The sequence below is a fragment of the Trichoderma gamsii genome (assembly GCF_001481775.2).
Source record: "Trichoderma gamsii strain T6085 chromosome Unknown Scaffold_21.2, whole genome shotgun sequence".
NCBI classification, from domain to species: Eukaryota; Fungi; Ascomycota; class Sordariomycetes; order Hypocreales; family Hypocreaceae; genus Trichoderma; species Trichoderma gamsii.
The window spans coordinates 501,744-517,937 of NW_020171358.1; the positions used below are offsets into that span (position 1 = coordinate 501,744).

At 50.9% G+C, this 16,194-nt stretch overlaps 4 protein-coding genes across 4 annotated transcripts; 2 read left to right on the forward strand and 2 right to left on the reverse strand.

The window, feature by feature from the left end:
* Nucleotides 1-644: 644 nt before the first annotated feature.
* On the forward strand, nt 645-1,516 carry TGAM01_v206366 (galactoside O-acetyltransferase; the record flags this gene model as incomplete). The annotated part of the gene is made up of 3 exons (XM_024549860.1): nt 645-760; nt 957-1,079; nt 1,156-1,516. The coding sequence occupies 3 exons, from the start codon at nt 645-647 to the stop codon at nt 1,514-1,516; spliced, it is 600 nt and encodes a 199-aa protein (XP_024405424.1).
* A 145-nt stretch (nt 1,517-1,661) lies between these two features.
* Nucleotides 1,662-3,824, reverse strand: TGAM01_v206367 (sodium symporter family protein; the record flags this gene model as incomplete). The annotated part of the gene is made up of 3 exons (XM_018809846.1): nt 1,662-1,947; nt 2,010-3,670; nt 3,738-3,824. The coding sequence occupies 3 exons, from the start codon at nt 3,822-3,824 to the stop codon at nt 1,662-1,664; spliced, it is 2,034 nt and encodes a 677-aa protein (XP_018656902.1).
* A 4,090-nt stretch (nt 3,825-7,914) lies between these two features.
* TGAM01_v206368 (non-anchored cell wall protein-6) lies at nt 7,915-8,859 on the forward strand (the record flags this gene model as incomplete). Its single annotated transcript, XM_018809848.1, has 3 exons — nt 7,915-7,924; nt 8,063-8,546; nt 8,616-8,859. The coding sequence occupies 3 exons, from the start codon at nt 7,915-7,917 to the stop codon at nt 8,857-8,859; spliced, it is 738 nt and encodes a 245-aa protein (XP_018656904.1).
* A 1,186-nt stretch (nt 8,860-10,045) lies between these two features.
* Nucleotides 10,046-12,032, reverse strand: TGAM01_v206369 (MAP kinase kinase PBS2; the record flags this gene model as incomplete). The annotated part of the gene is made up of 2 exons (XM_018809849.1): nt 10,046-10,435; nt 10,488-12,032. The coding sequence occupies 2 exons, from the start codon at nt 12,030-12,032 to the stop codon at nt 10,046-10,048; spliced, it is 1,935 nt and encodes a 644-aa protein (XP_018656905.1).
* Between the last annotated feature and the right edge of the window lie 4,162 nt (nt 12,033-16,194).

Below are 16,194 nucleotides of genomic sequence, written 5' to 3' on the forward strand. Positions count from 1 at the left end.
TCCAACTCTAGGCCGGGGAGGCATCTACTATTTACTGTCTATTTTTCTTTTCTTTTTATGTCGATACGGTCTTGGATAAATGTAGGGCTTGCTGTGTACTTTAGCTTATGACGATAATTTTGCAAGCCACTCACGGAGCATATCCGGGTTGAAAATGTTAGTATATAAATATTCATTCTGATGGCTCTAGAGTATGACTGCCTAGCGAGAGTACGCAGACTGTAGTCTGATATTGAACCGTGTTACTATCCCGAAAAAGCAGTTGATCAGTTGTTTATATCCGGAGGTGAAGGATTGTAGTCACCGAAACATTTCCTGATACAGCATAGCCCATGCTCTTGACCCGGACATGGAATCCTGCAATAGATACGCTGTCCTCGATATATGTGAACTAAACCACGTCTAAGCCTCGATCAAGTCGTATCCAGAGAGAGAGTTAACAACCCCAGTGTTTCAACTCACGAAGCATCCAGGCCCACTAGAACTAGGCTTATATAGAGCTAACTAAAGCCCCCCGCTTTATGAGGCCTCAATCGTCAACCTGTTCAGTTTCCAAAACAACCTCTCCTGACTTTTCAGACAACGTTTTTCATTGTAAATACTACTAGTAATATACATAAACGGTCAATTTCAAATTCACAACCATGGCAGCTCAAACCCCCGACGGCGCGCCCATAGACCTGGCAGAAAACAAAAAGCGCATGCTCCGCGGCGACTTGTACTATGCCTTTACGCCAGACCTCGCCCAGGATCGAAAGGAGTGCGTGAGAGCGTGTAGGAAGCTGAATACGGCTGTGGAACCTACGAGGAGGGAATTGGTTGAGATTTGGAGAGAGTGTGTTTTAATATACCCCTTTTTTACTTGCACGTTGACTTATATATGCGGCTTTTTTTTTTTTTTTTTTTTTGTATTCCCATTGTTATCTAGAGTTACTTACTCCTGAATCGCGTGTTAGAATCACCAGAGACGAAACTCCGCTCCCACCAAAGGCAGCAACCGAAGAAGAAGACGAAGCACTCCTAGACGACTATCCAATTGTCGAAATCGGTATAAGAGCAGATTACGGATACAATGTCCGGTGCGTCGTCTCTCAATCATCCCGTTCACTTCTCTCTGCAGTCATAAGCTATCAAAACTAACACTTGGTTCCCAAGCCTCGGCAAAAACGTCTACGTCAACGCAAACAGCACCTGGATCGACACCTGCCCCATCACCATCGGCGCCCGCACCATCATGGGCCCCGGCTGCAGCTTCTACTCGGGCACGCACCCGCTGGACCACCGCGTGCGCAACGGCACCCGCGGCCCGGAGTCGGGGAAGCCCATCGTCGTGGGCGAGGACTGCTGGCTCGGCGGCGGCGTGACGGTCTTGGCGGGCGTGACGATTGGGAAGGGGTCGGTAGTTGGTGCGGGCAGCGTTGTGACGAAGGATGTGCCGGAGGGAGTTGTCGTGGTGGGAAATCCGGCGAGGTTTTTGAAGACGATTGTCAAGGAGGAAGTGAATGGTGCCGCGTGAAAGAGATGCTTGCTATAGAATAAGCATGCAAGTCTGACTTAGAGCTCCTTTGGTTGATAGACATGATATTAGTTGATAGTTTGATAGTCTTGAAACTTGTACAAAATCTAGGCATCTTCTTTCCTCCACGCCCGCTTTCCTCTCATTATATTGACCCTTCTTTCATATAATCCTTTTCAGGTGTCAAAGTTCCGCTGTCTTCGCTTTCCGTGACCATCGTAACAGCAGCAGGCCTCTTGCCCGTAAGGATTCCTCCAAGGACCCTCGTCAGCGTCGCTCTGCTCTCCCATATCGGATACAGTCCCACGCAGATGAATGAGCAGAAGATCCAAATGATGCCCACGGTTACCCAGCCGGTGAAGAAGGGCTTGGAGAAGATATACCCGGTGCCGTACATGGGCATTGGCCAAAGAACGAGGAATGCGATAGCCCTGTTTATTATGTTAGTGACTAGATGTAATATTTGTTGTAAAAAAAAATAAAAAGGACTCACATGAAAACTGTAACAAAGGAGGCAATCTTGAATGCCTTGTTCAGCTTCCGTCGCTCTTCTTCGGACTCAGTTCGTTCCTGGTTTCGCTCCAGCTCTCGCTGCGCCTCGCGGTCAAGCCCAGATGCCTGGATGATATCGTGATCATCCACCTTTCGAATCTCCATCATAGACTGCCAATCGTACTTGTCGAAGCCAAAGATGAGGCAAAGCAGCGGCACAAAGATGACTGGCGCCAGCAGCGCAGTCACATTGCCGGCCAGCATTGGGTCGTTTGATCCTGTGCAGTCGACGTCCAGCTTGCCGCACGTCTTCTTTGCTGTTACTAGCCAGGCGACAATGGAGCAGATGGTACCGAGAATAGGCGAGAGTATCGCTGCCCAGCGGTTTTGGCCGTTCCATAGCAAAGTCAACGTGGCTGGGATCACGGCAGCCGAGATTAGTACACCCATAAGGAGGTAGAGGTAGCCCATGGAGATACCGTTGTACCACAGACCCGTGGAGATGCAACAGACAACAATCATGTAGCCAACCATGCACATGTGAGACATCCAGACAAGGCTTTTGCTGCTGGCATTAGGGCGGAAGTAAGTCTTGTAAACATCATATGTAAAGATGGTAGACGTGGCCACCAACTCAGCACTGAAAGCCGAAGTGACGGCCAAGAACAGCATGATGAGAGTTGCAATTGCGCCGCCCTTGCCCATGAGAGCCACTGCGGCATAAGGAAGCGCCAGCCCAGCAGAAACCTGAGAGTCTGTCAGGCGGTTGGGATATGTCGGAAACTGAGGGCTAGACTCAAGCGCCAGAGCCGCGAGACCGAGTGTCGTGGCCGTCAACCAGGGAATGGCAAACCACGCCGCGCCGCCCATGATGTATCCAGGCAAAGCATGGATTGGAGATGCCGCTATAGATTTATTATAGTAGCCGTTGTCCAAGAATACAGTTCCAAAGTTTCCAACAATGTTGATGACAAAGAAGATGGCACCACCCTGGGATCTCATGGTGAGATAGCTGCCGTCGCGGTTACCGGAGACGGGATGGGCCTGGGCAGCTTTGACGAGGAGATCATATACGGCTGACGGGCTACCAAGAACATCTGAAGTGGCGTAGGTCTTTAGTGCAAATATCATGATGATAATGAGGACAGCAAAGGTGTGGATATAATCTGTAATGAAGGTTGCTTTCAGACCGCCAGAGACTGTGTATGCTACCACAGGGATCGGAATGAGGAAGATTGCGGCTACACCATGCATTCCTGTCAAAGCATTCACTGTTGCGGCTCCTCCTGTGATTAGCATGAGGGAGACCAGCATATTGGTCATGAGGCCAAAGACAATGAAAGTGAAATGTGCTGCTTTGCCGTATCTCGCCTTGATGACTTCCAGGAACGTATGGGCGTTCGGAGCTCGCTTCTTGAGCGTGATGGCGATCGTAGCGAAGAGCAGAATCTGGACGGTAGCTCCAGAGGCGTACCAGAAGGGACCAGAAACTCCGTAACGATAGCACACGCCGGAGCTCTGTAATAGAGTCGCGGCCCAGGTCCAGGAGGAGACGACGGCAGAGGCGACCAGGCCAGATTTGACGGTACGGCCAGCCGTGTTGAACATTTCCGATGTTTGGACTTCATTGTTGAATCGTTTGAGGATGTGAGTAACGGTAATCTGTAGACGTGTTAGGATATATCTGGGTAATGCTGGACTCTCAAAGATAAAGGCCATTCAAACCCACCATGAAGATGGCAAACGCAAAGCCCAGGCCCAGGACAATGCCATAGCCATAGCCCTGGCCCAGTGGGGTGGAATTCACGTCAGACATGATGCTTTTACGCAAGAAGCTGAGATGCTTCGGCAGGAGGGCTGGCTAGAACGCTCAAGCTGAAGATGCCTCGCCTCGTCTAGAATGTCTCACTTATAAAACCATCCAAATGCGGCAGCAAAGGGAGAGTTGCATAGTTATGTAGCACCTCGCATTGCACAATATGTTATCTTAGTGCTCTGCATTCGATCATGGAGTTTGCCGATTCCATCTCAAAGCATGGATAATGGCGCAAGACTCTTTTCTTCTTGTTCTAAAATCATCCCGTCTTCATCTTACAAGGGCATCAAACCCCCAAAATCTTTAACCCGCAGTAGCGATATTCCAATTTGTAGATTGCGATATTTTAGCTTGGAAAACGATAAGATTCAAAGACAGATTCTATTAGTTATAGAAAGAACAGGGAAGCTGAATTTTCGCGTTCATCAACTGCTGCGGCAAAGTGAAGCATCAGACTCGTAGGGCTGATCTGCAATCAATTAGTTACCTAGTACTGTACTAGCATCACCAACTCGAGAAAGATACGGCTGCTGGGTAGGCATTGATTTTGCCTGCATGGGAGCTGATACGAGATCGATGCCGCATCACAAGCAAATGCCGGCTAAATGCAAGATAGCTGCGGACGCATCGCTTATCAGGAACGCTGCGGACGTTGTAGGGATCTGGTTGGCTCGAGATGTCAGATTGTCGGCGGGCTAAGAACGTAGAGATAAGGGCCGTGATAGCAATCGCCGTCCCAGATTGCCCCCGCAAAGTTACCCCATACTCCAGCCGGTACCCAGCAAATAAAGAGAGCGGCCCGTTGGAATCCGGCAACGGCAAAGATAAGGCCGAGTGTCAATGATTCACTAGATAACAGTCATCGTGCAATTAATCGCTTTGCGCTCCTATCTGTATGAATGTGGCGATAAAGGAGATGGCAATGGCAGTTGATGTTTGAGGTAGCTCCACTCTTTTCTCCCGGCAAAGACAGATAAGGGTATCTGCCATATAGAAGACAAGGGCGTTGATCAGGCTGCTCGGGCAATTCCGGCTGCTTTCTTTCCTTCTCTTCGATTTCGTGTTATCCAGATAGAGTGATCAGCATTGATAACGCTGAAAGATGAAACAAAGACGTAAACGTGAATCTGCTAAATGTCATAGGCTGATGTATCCGTGGAGATGTCTATCTCCTTGTATAGATTACACGTAAAGAAAGGCTTGTAAGATAGAAAGGAGCATTTGCATGACACAAAAGATATTATTCGATATCATCTGCCATTACGGCTATATCTGCTTCTCCGTGGATTGCTGTCCCGTGGGGGCTTGATAGAGCTGAAGCAGTCTCATTTCCATGTTCATCGCTGTACGTAAAGCTTCCCATAGGTTGATAAGCGATAGCGGCAGCTTCGATACTGTGGTGACTTTCCCCCTCTTACCTCCTGTTTCTTCCCAGGCGGCGACTGACATCTCGTGGCAATCATGCGAGTGCAACTAATACTTTTCACTCACGCCGAGTGATCACTGTGTATTCCTTGCTTATCATCAGAGCGGCAGTTCATCGCCCCAGATCGACACCTCGCTTTGATGCAACTTTCAGCCCTTCTTCAAATATGCTAGCCCAGCGCTGCGCCAATTCGATCAAGTCAAAGGACATGCCTTGAGCAGCACTGCCCAGCTCAGCTACCACAGACGTCGCCAGCTTTCCCTCGAGCCCGCATGGAACGAACCGAGCCCACGGATTCAAACGTTCTAAGCCCTTGACGGAGACATCGATGTTGATGGCCGTACCAAGTGCCGTCACATACCGCCGGTGATGGACTCCGAGAGCTGCAATCTTACGAGGCGGGCCTGATGATTCTTGAACCCAGACGCCGGGCTCATCGCGGTTGGTATATGTTTGGATATCGAACATGTCAGAAAGAAAACGCTGCGTTGTTGCCTCTAGGTGGCTAGCAAACGAGGAGACACTATACTTGGGATACAGAGGAGAATGCATATCCAATACGGGCCAAAGGACAAGCTGACCAGGGCCATGGTAAGTCGTGAGGCCTCCGCGATTCGTCTTCTTCACCTGAGGATAGAAGAGCCCCTCGATGGGCTGGGGTCGCTGGAGAAGATGGATTTCCAGTGGCTGTTCTAGATGGAACATTTGCTCCGGAATAAGATCATCTTGTCGACGGCCAAGAGTAAACGTCGGCGTAGACTCGAATGTTATGAGCTGTGGCCGAGGGCAATCCTCTTCTGTTCTCGACTTCTCGGGGAGGCCCTTCCAGGTCAGAAACCTGGCTCGATGCTCTTCCTGGACATCTTCAGCAGCTTCATAGCTCGTCAGTCCAGTAGCATTGTCTCCTATAAGATGCTGGTGCTCCAGTAATGAGAGCTTTGAAAAGGTATTCTGGCATCGTCGACCAGCAACTGAAACGCCAGCTCTGAGAGATGCCGATGCCGCTACTGCTCTGAGCTGCAAACGCGGCACGTGCCACATCTTGTGACTTGACTGCGCTACTGTGGCCTCTGAATTGAGTTGCTCTTGAAAAGCAAAATAGCCGTAAAGGGAATGAAGAAACTTGGACAGGGTTGGTGATGGGATGTTGCAGCTAGCACCAGGTAGTGATTAGACGGGCGTTTGCCGGCTGCTGCTAACATTGTGAAATCTTGTCGTAGCACGCTACCAAGCGCTAACATGGCGGATAGCGCCGGTGGACGCTAAAGACAGCGTTGGTGGATGCTGCTGACGTGACGCTGCTGGCGACGGCTGGACGGCGACAACCTCCAAATTCCCAGCGAGATGGAAGGCGACCAACGAGGACGCAAGTCGGAATGTCACCTACGCTGGTGGGCGTGGACATGATGCAATACTGCCGTCTCTCGTCGACGCCTCGTCCACCGCGTCCGCCTCGTCTAGCTTCTGCATCCCCCAGGCCCGCCGCCTAATTGGCCGCTCCTTTCATGACATCAAAGCTTCACTCCCGCTGTGGTGGCTGCTCCAATAAGGTTTGCGCAAGCGTCGGCCAATAGTGTAGGTGACGGCGTGTAACAGCAGTTGTTGTCGTATGCTTGCAATTGCGTGGAATGCGACGCTTGAAGCTTCGCCTCTAGTAGTGGTGAACCGTGGGTGGCACTTTAAGGTGCTGAGCTCGTCCTGGTCGTCTCGTACTGCTCACATGCTGATGATTCAAGCTTCCGATGTCGTCTCCCCACTAGTAGTGGGATAAGTAGCACTCTCTCATTATGTGAACATGTAGAAGAGACAATATCTCACTCTCAATGCATCATCAATTGAGGCTTCTCGCCTGCTATTCGTGCCTCTGTGTCGTCATCGCCTCCCCACGATGGCCCTCCCGTCTCAATTGAGTGCAGCGCCACGGCCACACGGCAGGCACTTCCCAGCGCTAGCCCGCTGGAAAAAGCTTCTTGGCGCTAGTGATTTGGAGCGGCAGCTGCATCTTGGCCGATCGCCTGATTGTGAACTGCGAGTGCCTGGATTACTGCGAGCTGTACACGATACGAAGTGGCTTTGGGCGTCTAACTGCTTGACATCAGTCAAGGCGTCATGTATCGGATACCCGCTCGAGTAACGTCGGCCCTCTGTGGCTCAGGAAAGTGCATCATCAGCCCCGCCGCTTTTGCCCCCGGGAGCTTCCCATCCAGCTCTTCTCTCCTCCCAGGCTCAGCCTCTGCTTTGCTATTTCTTTCCCTCGCTCGTATACTCCAACACCACTTATTTCCATCTGTCACTAACGAGCGTATATCTCTTCTCTTCTCATCACTTCCGCTGCTTTCGTATTTTCAAAGCGGCAGATCTTCGCTGAAGCTCTCCCCTGTCCACCAAGCAGCTCCAGATCTAGCTCTATCCTAGCTCAAAGCAGGGTTCCCTGCACCCGCATGGCCTTAGCTGGGATCTGTCACGACGTCATAACATCTCGGATCAACATCACTACCAATATTCATATTGATACCATTATAGTAGCAGCCGACGACTACAATTAGTTGGAACAGAGAGGGTTTCGCGAAAGCTTATACTCTACTTTCTCTTCCCCATCCATCTTTCTTAATCTTCTCAGCCGCCGCTTATACGAGGATTACGCGTTATCAAAGCTGATCCAAAATGCCCAAGAGTGAGTGAATCAATCTCTATTTCAATTTCTTGTCAACCACGCGGTCAATTGCAAAAGCAGCGATAGGAAACATCAGTACAAGCGTGTGAATAAGCAGCATCAACTTCAGCCCAGGCTAACCAATTTCCATCCTCACAGACGCTCTTTTAGCCTCCATCGGCTTCATACTCCTCTGCGTCTCTCAGCTATTTATCTGGTTCATCATCCTGCCCGGTGTCACGCATGATACGCCCTTCCGCCATACGTACTACCTTCGTGCCGACACCAGCGGCATCACAGGGGCCCGTGACGTTTCCCAGTGGACTTACTTCTTTATCTGCGGCCCCGACAACAGAGACTGCGGTCCTTCTCATCCTGCTATTCCTTTCGGCTTTGCCTGGGACAGCAATGCGCGGAATGTGCCGCCGGGACTTGGTGGTAGCCATGGCAGTCACACGACGTCGTTCCATTACTTCTACATGTGGCGCTTTGGATGGGTGTTTTTGCTCATGACACTCTTCTTTGAGGTGCTGGCCTTCTTCACTTCGATACTAGCTTGCTGCGGCCGTCTAGGTGCAGCGCTGGCCTTTGTCGTTTCCGCCATTGCTCTCTTCTTCTATACGCTCGCCGTATCTATCATCACGTATGTCAACTGCGTTATATCTTGTAATGGTTCAAAAAGAGTCACTTGCTAACTGTTTACCGTACGCAGTGCCACATTCTGCGAAGCCCGCAACCGTTTCCACGACGTTGGCCGCTCTGCCAAGATTGGGCCGTGGGCTTTCGGCTTCCTGTGGGGTTCGTATGTGGCACTTCTCATTGCTGTCATTCTTTTCGCGCTGGGCATACGTTCGAATCCCACCTTTGACTTTAAACGCCGGCAGAGCTCTCGCGAACCTACCGGAAGCCGAGGGCGCTCCTACGATGGTCGCCGAGTCAAGGAAGAGTATTCGTAAAGAGCATCTCGTTTTTTTCAGCAAGAAACGTGCGTGAGAAAGAAAGAGGTAATGGCAGTATTTGGGCCAATGGAGTGACAGAGTTTCGGTGTAAAGCAGACAATGGCTTGCCTATGCTGTCTCCTGAGCGTATGATATACCTGCTTTAAGTACCTAATGGCCTAAATTTCGCTGAAGGCATCACGTTATGAGTAATAATTAATAAGTGGAGGAAAGGATGGTCAAGGGAGCTGAATAATGTGCTTTGCTTCTTAATTATAGCTTATGAATTTACTCTTATTAATGATGGCGAATACTCTCGCTCCTTGGTAATAAACATATGGGTATGGCGCTTTCGGAGTTATACCATACCAAACCCCTCAAGATCACGGTTGAAGCCCTAGTCACTTATTATGCCTCTCAGTCATGCCAATCTTTGTATATGAATGATTCTCAATTATGGTACAGGCTGCCCTCGTGTTCTTGACCATGCGTGTGCGTTATCTGATATACGTACAAAACGAAAACAAAAACACAAAGAGAAAAAAAGAGAAAAATCCTCCCAAAATAATCCTTCCCGCCGTATATACCATAACATCCTCCCTCTCCCCAACTCCCTTTACCATCAAGTTCTTGCCTACTAAAGAAAGAAAGAAACTTGGAAAAGAAAAAAAAGGAGACGATAGAAATTGATTCCATGCCAGTAGGTAGTTATGAGTGAGCAAAAAGGGATAAAAGAGGAACAACATCAAAAAAAAAGTATCATCCGCTTGTAGCTCCCTTTGAATATATGAAAGCCCCCGTCTAAAAAAGGAAATGGGCCCAAAATGCGTGTATATATATGTGTGTGTGTGCTCGTTATGTAAATGTAGGCAGGGGCGAGATGCTTTGTTTTTTTTTTTTTTTTTTGCCGGTGTATGTATATATACGTGCGCATGCTTGTGCAATTGGATGGAGGCAGGATAGCTCAGTAATTCTTTCGTTTTTGTGGGAGAAGAAAGACCTTTGCTTATTTTGTGTATAAAGGAAACGCCAGTTTCATGTCTCCCCCGCCACCAATTTGCCCTCCCGCTCTATGCTTTTCTTGTGCTGATAGATTGAGCCAACTCAGATACCAGCTCTTGTTGGCATGTGTCGTCGTAGCGCTGATTCCTTTTCTCTGTTGCAGGTTCGCCTACAAAGGTAGTAACATGTGTATTGACGTCTCTCACTGGCTGAGGACAGGGCTTCCTAGAGGGCTGATGCTATCGAGAGGTGCAGCATGAAGCGCAGGTTTGCTGGGGCCAGTGCCGTTGTGGCCATCTGCATTCTTTTTCAGGACAGACTTGACCCATTCAGCAACCTCGGCGTCTTCCGTGCCCGAGCTCAGCTCCATATGTCCTACCGCCTCGGCTACCTTATCTGTGGCCTCGTCATCTTCGGCGACTTCATCAATCGTTTGCGGCTTAGATAGAGACTGGATCCAGGGATGTTTAAGTAGCTGGGCATATGTCGGGCGCTGCTTTGGTATCTTATGAAGACAGCTCTTGACAAAGTCCTTTGCCAAATCGGAGTAACCATCCTCTGGCATAGCCGGCGGCTCGCCTTCAACAATGGCCTAAGAAGCAGTTAGTCAAGTGGGATTTTGGATCAAATCAGTAACAACTCACATTCAGTTGGCTGAAAATAGTGGACGATGCTTCAGGGGGATATGGATATTGACCCATAGCGCATTCGATGACTGTCAGACCCAAGCTCCAGACATCACTTTGAACACTGTAAGTGCCATCTGAATTGCCCGACTGTGCCATACCACCTCCAGAGATTCTTTCGGGTGCCATGTAGCTCTGGCATCCAATGTTTGTCTTGGCAATGCTGGACACAAGGTTGCCACTGACGCCAAAGTCACAGATTTTGATCTGACCCCGCGTGTTCGCCAGGATATTCGTCGGCTTGACGTCTCGATGGATGATGTTATGCTCGTCCTTCAATGATTTGAGGCCCATTACGGCTGAGTAAGTAATTTTTTTCAGGATGTTCTCGGGGATACCTCCAGCATAGATCTTGTCAATGGAGCCACCATCCATGTATTCAATGCACATGTATACGGCACCTTCCTGGAAGAAGGCTCCGTAGAAGTCGATGATGAATGGCGACACACACTCGTGAAGGATGACTAGCTCTTTGAGAATAGTGGTAAACTTGGCATCGTCGAGCTCGAGTCGGATTTCCTTCATGGCCATGACTTTGCCGGCTTGAGTTTCCAGCGCGTTGGTGGCATCATGGACCGCCGAGTCTGACTGACTTCGGTGCGGTTGTGGATGCTGCAACTTGGCCCCAGATAATCCTGGCCCAAATCGTGGTACACTCGGCTTCGCATGCCTGACCTTGTACACTGTTCCGTAGTTGCCTTTGCCCAACTCGTCTATTATTTCCACCTCATCTAGGGATATCTTGAAGGTCTGGCCATTGGAGAAGTTTACTCCAGTACGAGTAATTGTGGCTGCACCGTCAAAAGTAATCCAGCCCTTCTCTGTATCGATGTACTTCTTAAAGTCGTCCAGTTTTGACCCCAAAGACGATTTGCCATTAGGTGCGTTTGGTTGAGGCAATCCCGAGAGAGATGGAGCTCCCGCTCGGCGCATGCTACCAGTAGGAGGGCCACCACCGCCACCCATGTCTGATAGTTTCATTCCTCCCATCATATTGGCTCTTCGCTCGCTGAGAGTCTTTGGTAGGACAGGTGCAGATCTGGGGTGTGGTACGGGGCCGGGACGCTGCATGCCTGGGGGCATGCGCAGGGCAGTGAAGCCACCAGCTATAGGTCCTCCAGGTGAGGGCATCGGTGAGACAGGCGAGCTGCCCGCCGCTGACATTCCTTTTTGCATTCGCTGTTGGTGAAGCGCGCGCGCCTTGGCCATGACGCTGTTTTCCATGGCTCCAGCACCGGCAGCAAAGGATGAGCCAGTCTGGGAAGGATTTCTTGCCTTGCCCAGTAATCCCAACGTAGTTGAGTTGGGGTTGATGTTGTGGGGATCGGCAAAGGTGTTGAGGGATGGAAGTCTCTTGGGGGAGCCAGGTGATTCGCCCAGCTCGTCGCCGTTGGGGGTTCCTGCTATCGACGAGTCCTCAGAGAACGGCGATGCCTGCACATAGAGATCTCGATCATCGGATATGCTGTCCGGCGTGGCCGGGATCGAATCGGTACCGCTCATCGTGACGGTTGGAGAGATGTAGCTGCGTGAGGATTGACTCCGCGCGGGGTTGGGGGAGAATGGTGATGGAGATGGAGTCGCAGGAGGGAGAGATATGGAGAGATCTCCGCAGTTTTTACGGACAGAAGCCACACAGCGGAGCTACTGGGTATGCTCGATCGATCGACGATGCGCGGCGTCGCAGAGGCGGAGGCCCAGCGACCCGGCAGCTATGAGGAGGACGAGGAGTGTTATCCTTGTTGGAGTTTTTTCCGGCGATGGACGTTGGCGATGCTGGTGGTCCGAGGTCGAGGCCTTGAAGCTTAACCAAGGTGGGGTTTTCGGATGCTTCGTCGCTGACAATTCCCTTTGATGACGGCCGATTCGCGGGAGGCGGACGGCGGACGGTTTGGTCCTGGCGGACTACGCTCCTCAAAGACTAGGCCGGTCTAGACTTTTTGCACGACGCAAGGAAGAAGCAGAGCAATCGAAGAAAAGCTCGGCTATCGCTCGGTTTATACGTGTACCTTCTGACACGATGCGTTTTTCGTTCGTGGGGCGACGCGAAAGAGGGGGAAAATGGAAGTTAGATAAGACAGAGCGACAAGCTGCAGACAACGGTTAGCTCAGCGCCGGCTGGATCATCGCGGGCTTGAGAATTTGCGACGCCACTTTGAGAGCGGATTTGGACTTTTATGTATGAAACGGCGCTTGCCTCGTCCATGCGCCCGGAGCTACTGATGGATGGAGCGTACCTGAAATGAGCCCGGATCCGCCAGGCTTGTTTGCTGAGGGCTTTGCAGGGCTGCGTTGGCACCGGCAGTTAGAAGACTTGAAGAAATTTTCTTGTCTCTTCAACGACCAGGAAGTTGTGGCGTGCCGTCTGTCTTATACGAATCCAGGCACAACTTTTTTTTGGGGTTTCTTTTTGGGTCAATGTAGTTGAAGCAGCGCAAAGAGGCTTACTAAGTCGAAAGACTAAGTCGAAAGTATTCACCCTGCGTAGTAGAGACTGTGGCAGTGTCAGGTATCGATCAGGAAACAAGGCCAGGAACGCTCGTTGGCCAATTCCCGGAGCCGTCGACGTACCTGCTGGCCGTTTTTGGTCCAGTGAGGAAACCTGAACGGCGCTGCGGCACAGACAACTGAGCCAATTGCTGCTCTACCAAGGCACCAGCTTGCAGAGCCTTGCAGTGGATGCTAGCCTGCGATAGGGCAAGCGAATGCCCAAAGATGCAGCGCTGTGCGGGGTTGGTGGTTGGAGATTCTGGCGCTTTCTGTCGCGGCAGTGACGATGACGATGCGAAGGCCCGATGTGCGTCAAATGCAGGATAATCGTCAGGCGGCGTCTCTGAGCCGGCACGTCATATAAAACAGGCCGCCCGTCAATTGGCGCGCCGGGATTGGTGGCAAGACTCGTCTGTCGTGACCCAAAAGTGGGCATCAGCGCTGTGTCCATGCCGCCGGGTAAAAGATGCTGGGGCCAGCGCACTGCACTGGTTAATAACCTACCTATCCAATGCTGTTGTTTGTCTCGCGAAGACGGCAGCGGGCAGGGGACGCAGCAGAACAGACCCTGCTATACGGCAGCGGATGGGTAGTCAGAAGACCAGAACCAGAGGTGCCTAAAGTCGCAGTCTATGCCGGGCGTGAGGTGTGACGTGATTCAGTCAGCTTTGGGCTGGGCGAGGGAATGAGTGTACTCGGTATCAATGCAGAAGCAAAAGGACAGACACCAGGGGGTCCAGCGTTGGGCTTGAGAGAAAGAAAAAAAAAGCCCACAGGCAGGGCGGAAGTGGAACAAAAGGGCAAAGATGAAGAATCGAAAGAAGAGCGATGGAAGGAAAGGGAAGGGGGGATATGGCTGCAATTGACGATTTATATCACTACCGTCTCCTGAGTACAATAAACTACAAAGTACCTACTATATCAGCTAGAAACGCTGAACAAGTGCCCGCCGGGCGCTACAAGCCGCTGCTAATATTTGTCAGGGCACAGATCAGAGGCGGCAGCGGCGTCTCTCACTGCTGCGTGTTTGATATGGCCCTGTGACTTGGACCGGTCTTGATAGTGACTGAGGCCTCTTGCGGAATATCCCACCAAAATCCGCTGTGATGGTTGGCGGACCCCACACGCGGGTACGCTTTTGTTTCGTATTTTCGCCCCGACGACTACATGACGATGACGCCAGCTGCTCTCAAGTTTGCAGGTATTGGCGGATAGGAGGGTACATGCCGCGCGGGATCCAAGCCGACGATCCATATCAGACAGATCTCATTATGAAACCGCCTCTGGTCGCCGAGCCGTGCCTTGAAGCAATAGCGGCCTATCACGGGCCAAGGCTATGACAAGCCCGTTCGCCTAGAGGCGGCGAATCCTCTCTCTTTCACCTCCTAATGTTATCTATGAAGCCACTGAAAAGGAAAAAAGAGGGCTAGGGGGCCCATCCATCCTACGAAAACCAGGCTACCCCAGGATCCATCTGCTGTATTTTCTGTTTACTTCTCACGACCCTGCATTCGATTGGGCCTTTGACGCCTCGTTATTTGGCTGCCGAGCAGAGGCTACCGCAGGTCCTTGGCCATGGCGGTGGCTGCCCGACAAGCTGCGTTGTAAGCGCCAGAATCGCTGCCCTTGCATCGGCTGGTGTCTCTGCTGAGTTGCCTCTGCCGTGTTTGCAATCTCGTCTCATGATGGCATCTCGACGCTAATTGCTACATCTATTTGTGGATAAGTTACATGTTTACTACAGCCCACAAGCATGCAGGCAGCACCGGATGCATGGTCGTATGCACAAACGCCATTTTGTATCGATACTCACGCAGCCCAATCGTCTACACACAAGGTCCCCACATCGATGCTACCCTCAGCCCAGCATGGGTGACTTAATAAACTAGTAATCAAATGGGACCCTGGCGGTTCAGATGCATCATATTTCGTAGCTATGAAGCTTTTTTGTGCATTGTGTAACCCAGCCGGGAAGGGATCGGCGCCTTGCTCGTTTCAAACAACTGATGCGCATTTCCCCCTCCATCGCGTTTATCATGACGTACTCTATATTTACAATCTCGATCGTTGACCTTTGTGCCTGTGATGGACCAAATTGTTGAAACTGCTACGAGCACATCACGACATTGTGCGCATCCACGGTGACGATAAGCTGCTGGTATTTTGTTTTTCATTGGTTGCACGTTGCGTGTTGTCTTGACTCTCGGTGGATGGCTGGTGTCTTTATGGATGTGCCACGCCTACAGCCACTTTCTACGTAGTGGAGCTAGCTACCCGTGCAAGGCTGAGAGCTATCAAAAATAATACAACGTTGGCAATATTGCGCATCTTGCGTGTAAGGCTAGAAGTGACAGTATCCAAAAGCCTGGCGTCCAAGTCATGGACTAACCTACATGTAGGTAGTCGCACGCCGTATGATTTTTTTGCTCCCTTGCAGGACGGGAAAAAGTGAGGCTTTCAAGGGAGACGGAAATCAAGGCCATCAAATGCAGCGTTGGCAGTCCTTTACTGGTAGTACTAGTAGCCTCTTTCTCTTCCAAAAGGGATGAGACAATCTCATTTCCTGCCAGCCGTCATATCAAGGTACGGTGCATATACGAGTTTGCTAGAGGCCTGAATGTCTTGGAGATAAGGTGTGATGCGGCTGTGGTTTGGTTGAAGTTGTTACTATTAATCTGCTTGCACTGGCATCATGATGCCTTGCCAAGATGCTGGGCCTTTACGCCACAGAATGTATGGCTGAAGCAAAGAGGCGCCCGGCCTTATCTCTCCCTGACACAGTGGCACACGACCTAAGCCGTATGGAGGATATCAGGCTTTGAAGGGTTCTATTTACCGCTTGCTCGCCAGCGCCAAGCCTGCCAAGGAAAATAAGCTCACTACGAATCCTTCACAGCCATGAAAAGCCTCCGCAGCATACCGACGATAGTGGCTGGCTGGCTAGCTGGTTTGTGTAATGCCCACCAAAGTCATCTCTACGCTGTAGGTCCACTTCGCCGGCGACGACAAAACAGTTGCAAAAAGCAGGTCAACGGCAGAGCATGAAGCCACACGAGATCGCAGCAATGCAGCCAGACAGCTGGTTCTCTCATCGCTACGCTGCTGCTTGATAGCCCTACGCCCCCTGTGGTGCTGCTCTCCCCTGGCCAGGCCTCTTTTGGAGGGCTCATGCTCG